This window comes from Primulina eburnea, chromosome 3, assembly GCF_022965805.1.
Source record: "Primulina eburnea isolate SZY01 chromosome 3, ASM2296580v1, whole genome shotgun sequence".
Classification (NCBI taxonomy): domain Eukaryota; kingdom Viridiplantae; phylum Streptophyta; class Magnoliopsida; order Lamiales; family Gesneriaceae; genus Primulina; species Primulina eburnea.
Genome location: NC_133103.1, coordinates 6,323,087 through 6,335,447, shown reverse-complemented (window position 1 = coordinate 6,335,447; position 12,361 = coordinate 6,323,087). Strand labels below are relative to the sequence as shown.

At 33.1% G+C, this 12,361-nt stretch overlaps 2 protein-coding genes across 2 annotated transcripts; both read left to right on the top strand.

The window, feature by feature from the left end:
• The first annotated feature begins 715 nt into the window (after positions 1 to 715).
• On the top strand, positions 716 to 3,354 carry LOC140825787 (probable inactive purple acid phosphatase 28). The gene is made up of 4 exons (XM_073187746.1): positions 716 to 952; positions 1,044 to 1,191; positions 1,970 to 2,400; positions 2,645 to 3,354. Exons 1-4 carry the CDS (start codon positions 764 to 766, stop codon positions 3,119 to 3,121), a joined length of 1,245 nt encoding a protein of 414 aa, XP_073043847.1. The 5' UTR covers positions 716 to 763; the 3' UTR covers positions 3,122 to 3,354.
• Positions 3,355 to 5,531: 2,177 nt separating this feature from the next.
• LOC140828120 (scarecrow-like protein 32) lies at positions 5,532 to 7,067 on the top strand. Its single transcript, XM_073191102.1, has one exon. It carries the CDS (start codon positions 5,658 to 5,660, stop codon positions 7,038 to 7,040), a length of 1,383 nt encoding a protein of 460 aa, XP_073047203.1. The 5' UTR covers positions 5,532 to 5,657; the 3' UTR covers positions 7,041 to 7,067.
• Positions 7,068 to 12,361: the final 5,294 nt, after the last annotated feature.

Sequence of the window (12,361 nt, the reverse complement as noted above, 5' to 3'; positions counted from 1 at the left end):
CCAGAGTAAAACTTTTGTCCAAAAGTGAGCATGATTAGCAGATATCTCCGCCAACCACATTTTTAATGTTATAATACTGAATAAAGTATCCATGATCTGGGTCCGTAGGAAATTGTGTGTGGGAAATAATTGTACTTTTACTTTAAATTGTTTAAGAATGGAACTTGTCCTTTGGGTGCATATTAAGTTATGAACACACACACACACACACACACACACATATATATATATATATATATCATCATATAGTGCTTAAATAACATGAAATTTTGATCTTATAATAAAGTGGTTAATTGTGATGCAGATGTTGTACTACCAACTGGTAAAGTCGTTTTTAGATATCGTTGATTTGTCCAGTTACATATCAGTATTCTTGTAGAATAATGACTAAAATCTCAGAATAAATTACTAAAATTGCAAAATAATTAATTCGATCCACATATTAAAGTTTAAATTCGACTGGTTAAACAACCAAATGGCAATATAATTGGATCAAGTTGGAGTACCAATATCATATTCTTCCCGATAATAACCAATGTTTATATAATATTGCTTAATTTTGTGAGCAGTTTTCATCTATTTTCATTGGATAAATTATTAAATAGATAAATAATTAATTAAAAATAAACTTCTTTATAATTCATGACCATGGGTAAATGTTAATGCACTATTCCAAATAAAATAAAGTTATATTAATTAAAATATGGAAAACGAAAATGATTGAATATATGAAGTGTTGCTCATCACCCTCCCGAAGCTGGTAATGGAATCTTGTAAAAATACATCGATCCCGGCTTTATTTTACCTGATCCTCATAAATTCATCGATTTACCTCCTAGACACGCTGTTAATCTCCAAAAACTTTCCATTTTCTCCTCAACATGTCAAAGTTAAGAAAGCAGCGTCTCTTCCCCTTCGTTTTCGGTCTGATGGGACCTTCAAAATACTCCAGGTACCTTAAATCTCTATGTAAAACTGTAAAAATCGTGGGTCTTTGTTGGTTTTTTGGATTATTTTGAGGAAGATGAATTTTGATGATGCAGGTGGCTGATATGCATTACGGGAATGGGATGTTGACTCGCTGCCGCGATGTGTTGGAGAATGAGTTCCAGTACTGTTCAGACCTTAACACCACTCGGTTTCTTGAGAAGATGATCCAACTCGAAAAGCCTGATCTCATTGCGTTTACTGGTACTAAACTGTTGTTTCTTTGAATATACAGTGATGTTCTATTCATAGGAGTTCTCCACAGGAAGAGAAGCCGAGGGTGAATTGAAAGCGTTTTAATTTCTAATATTTGGTTGTTCGGATGCTTTCGATACATACAAAAAGATAAAACTCCACAAAATGAAGCTAAAAAATATTGGTTGAGAGCAATCAATGTAGCATGTAATTGAAAATGTATCTGGCTACTTACCTCAATTGATCCCTTTTTAAGTTAGCTTTCTTTTAAACATTGAAAAGTAGGTAGTCTTAATAGAAAAGAAACATTGAAAAGTAGGTAGTCTTATTAGAATCAGATGAAGCTTTTGCAGGTATCAACGGAAACTAGATTGGATGATTGTGCCTGAATTGATAGAAAGAGTGCTTTACTGAGTCCTAGTGGAAGTAAAGAAAAAAATGGTTCACTTTTACTTTGTTATAGTTTCGAAAACTCTTTCTAAGCCTACGTACTCATAGGCAAACCTTTTATTTTTTCACCTGTTCTATTGCACTGGGAAGCCGTATGCTTCATTCAAATAGATCCCGACTTTGAAGGGCACTTTTTATTTTAGTTCTGTAGTTCATTTTTATTGGTTTATTGCAAATGATGGAAAGTCTAGTATATTTTAGTGTGCTTTGGCCATAAAAGTACCTTCTGTTTGTCCTGTACACTTTTTACATTTATAATTGCGTCTTCGATCTTGTTTGTGCCTCTGTCAAGTGAAAATGGTTGTTGCCTCTCGTTTATCTGAGTTTTGCATTCTAGGTGATAGCATATTTGGATCAAGTGCCACTGATGCTGCAGAATCTCTATTTCAAGCTTTTGGCCCAGTTTTAAAATCTGGTATTCCTTGGGCAGCTGTTTTAGGGAACCACGATCAGGAATCTACCATGACTCGTGAAGAGTTGATGTATTTCATCTCCCTCATGGATTTTTCTATATCACAAACCTTTCCATCATCTGAAGAGAACACCTCTAATCCCAAGAAACAGAACACTGTGCCAAAAATTGACGGGTTCGGAAATTATAACCTGCTAGTATGGGGTGCTCCAGGTTCCAGTTTTGCCAACAACAGTGTCCTTAATCTCTATTTTCTTGACAGTGGAGACCGAGCCGTTGTTGATGGTATCCAAACATATGGATGGATTAAAGAATCCCAACTTAATTGGCTTCGTCGTGTTTCCAAGAAATTACAGGTAAAGCTTTAACCAAGTGGAAGTATATCCTCATTAGTTTTTTGAGAGGCACGTACGTCCTCATTTTAGGCCATCCCTGAGTTACACCAGAATGCCGAACTATCTAAATATATGAATATACATGAGATTAAATTTGTTCATCCGTTGTACACAAGAATCTTGTTTATGCGCGTAAATTAGACAACAACCATTTTAACTCTCACAGATCCCACATGGTGGATTTAGAATTATGAACATGTTGCAGGTCACACTAACAGGAAGAAACGAAAATAGCAACAAATCATTTCTCACTGCTTCCGATTCAACCACGAGCTTATCGTTAGCATTCTTCCACATACCGATTCCTGAAATAAAACAAGGTCCCATTAAAAATTTGACTGGAACAAGTCGAGAATATGTAGCATGTTCCATTGTAAACTCGGGAGTGCTCAATACTCTTGTATCCATGAGAGATGTGAAGGCTGTTTTCGTAGGTCATGATCATACCAATGACTTCTGTGGGAATCTTGAGGGCATATGGTTTTGTTACGGTGGAGGGTTTGGATACCACGGCTATGGTGTAGCTGGGTGGCCGAGGAGGGCAAGAATCATTTTGGCCGAACTTGGGAGAGGGGAGCTGGAATGGAATGGAGTAGAAAGGATCAGGACATGGAAACGACTTGATGATGAGACGTTGAGCAGGATCGACGAGCAAATTCTTTGGGAGAGATCAGAGTCGTAGCAGATGTCTCGTATCACTTAATCTTAGCTCATTATTTCTTGTATTCTGTGCTTCCACGGAGAACAGAGTTTGATTCATCAGGTACTGCAAGATGTTCGAAACTTTACATTATATTTTCTTGTTCTGTACAATGTGTAACCCAGTTTTGGATACTTCAATAGTGGATGAACGATATCATTGATGCAAAAAACCTTTTTTAAGTCAATATATACATTTTATTGCCAGTTTCAGAATTCAGATGGAATTTGTTTGTAGAAGATGAGATCTGATATAATAATTTATTTGTTGTTCTTGAAAAATAACCAGGCTGCGTTGAAGTTGAGTATTTTGGTATAGATCAGCATACTTACGTACTATTGTATTAAAGAACCTTGTACAGTGTTAATCATATGGGTGGGATTTATAAATTTAGTTAGGAAAAATAGTTTTTGTCTGTAATTTGTTTAATTTTGAATTTTGGTCCACTGAAATTTTAAACTTTGGTTTTGATACACAGACTTTTCATTTTCAGCAAATTTGGTCCAATTGCTGATGCAACATCGAAATTACCAACGACACCGGAAAATGACGACACGACATCGAAAATTGTTGAGTTGTTATATATTATGTCAATATGTAAACCAAAATAATCGAAATTAAAAGTTAATGTACCAAAACAATTTTGAAAATTTAATCGACAAAAACATGAAGAAGTTAATAGAAAAAAAAAATCATTTTTCCCATTTAGTTAAGAACATTGTAAATATATGGAAAAATAAATTAAAAAATTTTAAATTACAACATTTAATTTTCCCTCTTGGGGGTGAATGCATGTATTTTCCGTTGTTGGATCCGGTTCTTTCAATAACTTGAATTAAAAAGGGAAAGCACTTCATTCGGAGGGGGAAGTGTTTGTCATTAATTAGAGTGCCAACTTGACCATTTAAAATTAAATTTCACACAAAATCGCATTTATTTATTTTTTACCTTTTCAAGCAGCCGAATTAATCTGATTTAAAAAAAATTAATGTGAAAAAAGTTGTTCCTTGACCTATTTAGACCTTTTAGTCTTTAATTAGTTGGTACAAATTGGTAAATAGTGTTTCTTATGGCTTATTTAATCCAAATTGACACCAGAGTCCTCATTTAACCCGATATCTAACTAATATAAGGTACTATATAGCAATATCTAATCTCATGAAATAGATATACAAAAACACAAATTTTATTGTATTATGACCAAATTTTGACTAATTAGATAATGAAAGTATATGTGAACCAACTTGCTGTATCAATTTTCTTATATATACAAACATGCAATTCAAATATTCAATTTTTTTTTTTCCAAAAAGGGCGTTAGTTAATTAACGAAATTACAATTAGTCATTCTAAATCCAATACTAATTGAATTTTGAGAAAATAAAGGAATTTCAATTTCCCAAACCAAAAATGCATGCAAGGGGTACAACTTTGTCTTTTCTTGTGGCATTACATGATTTTTAAAATATACATGAAATGTAATGCAACAAGGACAGGAATGTGATGTACCCATCAATTACTACTCTTACAAAATGTTACATCTAAATCACTTAAACTAATACACATTATTTGTCCTAATTTGCATTCCTTTACTCAAATTAGACAAGAAAATGGCCGGCTAAGACAGCCCCCTTAACTTTTCCCGTATCTTTATTTCATTAATCACTTGTTAATATGTTTATCCACAAATAGTGTTCAAGAATAAATTTTAGTTCAGCCAAAGTAGCTGAATCAAGCTGCCTTCCAATTTATCAATTCCAAAAGCTCTCCAGAGCAATTTGATTACATTTTATGAACCAAATCATGACGTCTTCCTCTTCAGAATTGTTGCACCGATATCATTAAAATCTTATTATTTGGTTTTGAATCCAAGAAGGATTGTTCCAAGGGAGGATCAAGGAAATCTCGATATGATATTTTGAACACCGATAATAAGATTTAAGAAAAATTAAACGTAAAATTTTAATAATTTTTATTTGATGAAACTTACATGCGATCATTTTCCCACTAGGTGTCGCTTGACGTTGTGACTTCGGAATGACTCATTCATTGAACTATCGTGTATCTATTGAATGTGGAAATATCCTAACTAAATCTCAAATGGAAAAGTGAAAACTAACAAAATACTCTATCAAAATTGTGGGATCTTGAAATTCTTGTCACCATTTCATTCCATTAGAAAGATTATTTTATTGGTGACTAAAAAAAAGCCCTATATTTTAGCGTGGAGGAATGGAATTCATTTTCTTCATTTCTCCTCTTATTCTCTCTTGTATTTATTTATTCAAATTCCCAAACATAACCAATCCCTATGTTTATAAATATATAACCACCTTCTCTATCTCTTCCCTACATTATGTCAATTTCCTCCATACCAAACAAAATGACAAATTATACCTTCTCCCGAAATTCTAGAGCTCCAAATAATTGTTCATGAATATATGAACAAGGTTGGTTAATTTAGACATAATCCCAATTCTTGAAGGCTTCCAAGAGATTATACGACTTGATAGAAGACATGAAAGCAGAGTTACAAGCCGGGAATTCTTCATCCGTTTCTTTACAAAACCCTAATCTTTTTCCCACTTCACAAAGCTCCATTTCAGGTGCTTTACAAGGTTGCCTTAGTAGCATCGATGGAGCGTGCATCGAGAGGCTTCTACTTCATTGCGCGAATGCCCTTGAGAGAAACGATGTCACCTTAGCTCAACAAGTGATGTGGGTACTCAACAACGTAGCCTCCTCCACCGGTGATCCGAACCAGAGGTTGGCTTCATACTTCTTGAAGCCTCTCATTTTGAAGGCTTCTAGGGTTTATCCAGCTTCCATAAATGTCAATGATTCATCCGGAGGGGATGAATCGTTTCAAAGGAGGCCAATGTCTGTGACTGAGCTAGCCAGGTACGTAGACCTTATTCCTTGGTATCGATTCGGGTTCTGCGCATCAAATGGTGCTATTCTCAAAGCAATTCAAGGGTTTTCGAGAGTTCATGTGCTGGATTTTAGTATCACTCATTGTATGCAATGGCCAACTTTGATAGATGAACTATCTAAACTGAATGAAGGGGTTCCAACGTTGAGGATATCTGTTCTTTCGTGGAGGCCTAGAGTCCCTCCTTCGTTGAATGCACCAGTCCAGGAAGTCGGACAGCGTTTGTCGAATTTCGCAAAATTTAAGGACGTCCCTTTTGAATTTAACGTAATTGAACTAACGGGTCTACCTCATGATCAATCTTCATCGGATCATCTTCATTATGATTTACTCATAAGACTACTGATGAATGATCTTTCCACTTTAAAAATTAGAGATGATGAAGCTCTAGTGGTAAATTGTCAAAATTGGTTAAGATACATACCAGATGATCGGAAAATGGGGAATTCTTCTGAGATCCCTTCATGTAGGGATTGTTTTTTGGATATGATAAAAAGCATAAATCCTTGTATTGTAACAGTGGTCGATGAAGATTGCGATATAGGCGCATCGAGTGGGCTTTCATCAAGAATAACTACTTGTTTTAACTATCTTTGGATTCCTTTTGACGCATTAGAGACTTTCTTGCCAAAGCACAGCCTTCAACGAATCGAATATGAATCTGATTTTGGTCAGAAGATCGAGAACTTTATCGGATTCGAGGGTGTTAAAAGGATAGAGATATTTGAATCAACCAGCAAATTATCTCAAAGAATGGTAAACAATGGCTTTTCAAGTGTGGCTTTTTGTGAAGATACAATTAAGGAAATCAAACTGCTGTTAGATGAGCATGCAAGTGGTTGGGGAATGAAGAAAGATGGAGACATGCTGCTCTTGACGTGGAAAGGCCATAACTCGGTCTATGCATCTGCATGGGTCCCACAAAGGTTGACCGAGCTTGAGCCATGGGAAAATTCTATGTTACACTGAGTATGTTAACTAGGAGCTGAACAATTAATAAAAATCCATTCAACTGCTCGGTATAGCATGATGATCATTTCAAATCTTCTACTACGATTGATCTCTGATATGACGATGTAGTGATGAAGTACATGCATATTAGACATATGACGAATATCAATATGGTTAGTCTATGGCAGGATGAAATACTATAGTAGAATGTCATGTGAAATTAAAAATTCGTCATGTAAGTTAACTTATTTTAGTTTTTGATCCTATAAGTTATTAAATTTTGAGTTTAATCCAATGAATTGGTCTTTTTTCACTTTTAGCATTTTTACCAATGAGCTGACGTGGTGTTGTACGCGTTGATGACATGACATTATATATTATTGATATATATGATATCATATATTGATGACATTGACGCCGAATATGGTTGATGTATTCGGCGCCATGTTAGCGCTCGTGAAAAATTATTAAAAGTGGAAAAAAATCCAACTTATGACTAAATTTTGAGAGAATGCCAACTTATGTGGCAACTTTAAAATTTTCCCTAGCATGATGATACGGTGACATGAGATAATTAGGTTTCATTTGATGGCATACAGCATAGACAAATTTGTTCCTTTTTCCGAGTTTGAAAAGTCTGCAAGTTTCACAAGACAAGGAGGAAAAGGTCCAACTTTTGGAGAACAAATTTCATCTGCGTACGTTGTGTATTCGAGCTTTCTTTCGACCAATTCGTCACATGGAAGCACAGCTCGAAGCAACGTCACTATGTGAAAAATGACATTTTACTTCGCCAGACGTTACTTCGGCAAATATAAATTACGAAGTAATACGTTACCAATAACTTCATTAATAACACAAGCGAAGTAAAATAATATATTTTACTTCGGATGTTTAAAAACACGGGCTTCACTATATTTTTTTTTTATATTTTACTTCGGCATATCAATTTTGATGAAGTAAAAAATAATGAAAATGCGTTGTAGCGAAGTAAAAAGATTAAACCATGCGACGGTTTTTATAAACCGTCGCTAAATGTAGCGACAGTTTAAACAACCGTCGCCAAATTTAAAATCGGCGACAGTTTACTTTAACCTGTCGCTAATTTTAGCGACGGTCAAATAAAAACTGTCGCCGATTTAAAATTTGGCGACGGTTAAATAAAACCGTCGCCATTTTAAAAAAAATTACACACCGCGTATATTTCTCTCCATTTAAACCGTCGCCGATTCAAATTTTTGCGACGGTTTTTAATAAAATTGTCGCCAGTTTCAAAAAAATTCATTCCCGCCTATTTTTCCCTCCATTTTCTTCCACCACTCTCTATAAATACTTACAAATTCTCTCCAATTTCTTCCACTTCACTTCACTACAATTAAAATTTTTTCTCACTTACACGATTTTACAACTTCACAACACTTAAAATTTAAATTTCTGACACGATTTTACCACTTCACAATACTTAAAATTTTTATCTCTTACACGATTGTACCAATTAATAACACAGATTTATTAAATTATTAAATTTTTTTATTTTACCGCACTTATTAATAAAACAGATTTATTAAATTATTTAATTTTTTTTTATATTACCGAACAAATTAGCGACGGAATTCATACAAAGACCGTCGCTAGGTAGCGACAGTTTCTAACATGAATTCCGTCTCTAATTAGCGACGGTGTGTAACATGAATTCCGTCGCTAAATTTAGTAATTTAGTTACACGAAAACCGGCCAAAGACTTCAGTACCAAAGACTTCAGTATTTTCAATCATACAACTTCGGTTATTGTATGAAGTAAAAGGTCATCTATTACTTCACGTCCATATACTTCGGCACTTAACTACCCTATTACTTCAGATAATATCCGAAGTAAAAAGCCTTTTTTCACATAGTGAATCTGGTAAATGTTGTTTTCTCTTGGTTGAAAGAAACAAGGGTTCCGTCCTATGCAAGCTGCATAACTTTTACATGGAGAATATATTGACATTGTCCCCTTCCTTATTTTGAAATTATATTTACTTTTTATTAAACGCGAATCCGAGGCTTCACCATTGGTTTTTTTTTTTTTAACAAAAAACTAAAAAATGCATGGCTTATGTAACACCAAAAAACAAATTAAAAATAAAATAAACTTAATTTTAAAAAATAAAGATTATATATAAAAACCATTCGATCAAATTAAATAGAAAAAAAAAACTATTTGAAATATTTATTTTACGTATATATACTATGTAAGGAGAAATATACTCTAAATACACACAACTCGACACTCGTGATCTAGACTTATAGTCTATTAGTTTTCATCAATGAGATCCGCGCTCGTTGGTCTTCCCACTATGAAACGAAGAGCCAGAATGAAACAAAACCATGCAAAAAAAATCTGAATCTCATTCGCGAAAACGATATTTTTATTAATCATGGGACGAAAATACGAGGCAATTAGATGACATCTATTATGACTGAGTAATCTAGATAAGCCACTCTCATATTGTTGGTATACATACATACATGTATATATATATATGACCAATGGATTCCAAAATAATCCTCAATTAATTAAATTAAAACAAATAAAATTTGGGATCAATATGTGGGAGTGAACATGTATTTTGGGAAAATGGATCTAACCACCCTGTATGGCCCATTTCTACAGGTTGGAAAATAGCTTACTAGTTAGGACTCGCAGTTGACCCAATAAAAAGAGATGCTTGCGGCTTCTCAAGGAATTGGGGAAAAAAAGCGTATCTCCTATTTTTTATTAGTAATAAAAGAGAAATACGCCATGGTATGATTATTAAATATAATTTTTACAAAATTGATACTAGTAAGCATGAATGTATCATGCACACTATATGTTGATATGAAATAATTATAATGTATATGATATAGCTCAAATTAATCTATAAATATTAGTATTAATGGCATCATATGTATAAGATTTGTTATAATTATTTGAAAATAAATCTCTTGTGAGATTGTGTCACGAGCCTATATTCATGAGATGAGTTGACCTGATCCATATCTACTAAAAAAAAGGTATTTCTTTCGACATAAAAAAATAATTTTTTTAATGAATTAGGTAGCTATGTTTGAAAAAACGTATCACAATCATGACACATGAAACGGAATCACAAAAGTTATGTGATTATTTGAAGATATAAAATATGAAAGTTTGATGGAAGAACTCATTGGAGAAAAATGTCGAGATGATTTTTAATTTGACCAGGTAAAAGTATATTTTTCAAGAGAAATGATCAAGAGGTTGTAATTACGAGTGTTTATCAGTTACCATATAACGTGCCCCTGTTTAATATAATATTACTATATTAGTAAAAGATGTACACGTGTTGTATGTATTATTATTATATTTTTTTAAAATTTGATCAAATAATACTAAACAATTAACACGAAATTATTTTCAATTTAGAAGAGTTGTTCGATTTAAAAAAGAAGTTTTGTTAATTTTTTTCTATCTAAAATATGAGGTGACTTGATGAGGTTTTTAATAGGATAAGAAGGGTAATTATGGAATTAAATATTTTGGTGTCCTCTAAGATAGTTGCTCTATAAGTCTCACATTTAATAATATAAAATATAAATAAATGAATAATAATGTAAGATATTACATATAGGGGTGTGCAATCGGTCAGAACCGAACCGACCGAACTGAACTTTTCGAAAACCGAACCGACCGATTTTTTTTTTGGAAAATCGAACCGACCGAATTTTGAAAAGAAAACCGAGGAAAGCGAACCGATAAAAATTCGGTTATTTCGGTTTTCGACCGAAATAATCGATTTTTTATTAAATAAACTTTTTAAACATATTTAAACAAAACTACAACTGAATTTAATACATGATTCAAATATACAGAGATAATCAATTCACCTAGCCTAAGTTTGATCAATTAAGAAAACGAAGCCAATAGTTGTGTTTATTCAATAGAATTGGGTTTCCAACTTTCCATCATGTAAAAAGCCCAGTAGAAATAAAAATGCATCCTATCCAAATTTGAGGCCCAACATATATATATATATATATATATATATATATATATATATATATATATATATATATATATATATATATATATGTATTCATATATATATGTATTCGGTTTTATCGGTCTAACCGATTTTTTTCCCAAAAAACCGAATCGAACCGAATAAACCGATTAAACCGAATTTATAAACCGAATAACCCGATTAAACCGATTAAACCGAACCGAATTTCTAAATTTTTTCGGTTTTTTCGGTTTTAACGGTTTGACCGATATTTTGCTCACCCCTAATTACATATTATATTAAATTATTTATAACTATATATTAAGGCCAAGCATAACAGACCGACAAAATTTGATCTGTTTGGTGAATGGATATTAATTAAAGATATATGTGTTTTAGTAAGTATCTTCCTCCTCAAATATATATTATATAAATTAACCCTTTTCAAAACATTAAATCGTGTTATTTTCTTAAATAAATATATATAAATTGTCTTTTATTTTTCCAATGTAACATCATTATTTTCCTAAAATAATATATTTAAACTACAGCTTTTAAATACAAAAAATATATACATATATATTATTTTAAAATTTCGATTAATTAAAATATCGTAATTTTCACTTTTATGGGTAAAATATATTATATGTAGGAAACTAAATTTTTTAGTTCACTAACTTATTTATTTTTTTGTTAACTAACTCGCCAACTTTGTTCTTAATGCAGTAACATTTCCTTTATTCGACGCTGGGTGTGGGGGCACTGCCCCACACCATATCAAGGGCCCAAAATTCACTTCATGGGGAGGGGGAAAATAAAAAATAAAAAATAAAAAAAAATGGGCCAGAATTTTTTCTGATCCTTAGATCTACCCCTGCAGGCACTGGTAGGGTCGAATTTTCCCATTTCCAACTTATTGATTCTTTTTATATATAAAAAAAACAAAACCGAAACAAATTAAAACCACTTAATTCGGTAGGTATTAGGTCATCGAATTTAACCGATATTTAAAAAAAAAAAAAGAAGAAGAGAAAGAGGGTCCATTTGGACTTGACCCTACGCCTTTGCGCTCGTCAGCTCGGCATCTCTGGAAAGTTCCATTCATGCGACGAATATTCTCGAGCTTCCACCTTCTTCCTATAAACGAAAACCTCCCTTTCTCGACAATTTCGAGAAGCCCGACTAAGAAATTCGAAGTCGAAACGGAATATTAAAAAAAACTTGAACATAATTCAACATAAAACAATCGCAACGCAGTGTGAGTGTGACAGTATGTGTTTACTGGGGTGTAAAGAGGAGATGGAGCTGGGACGGTGGCCGGCGTCGGGGTCG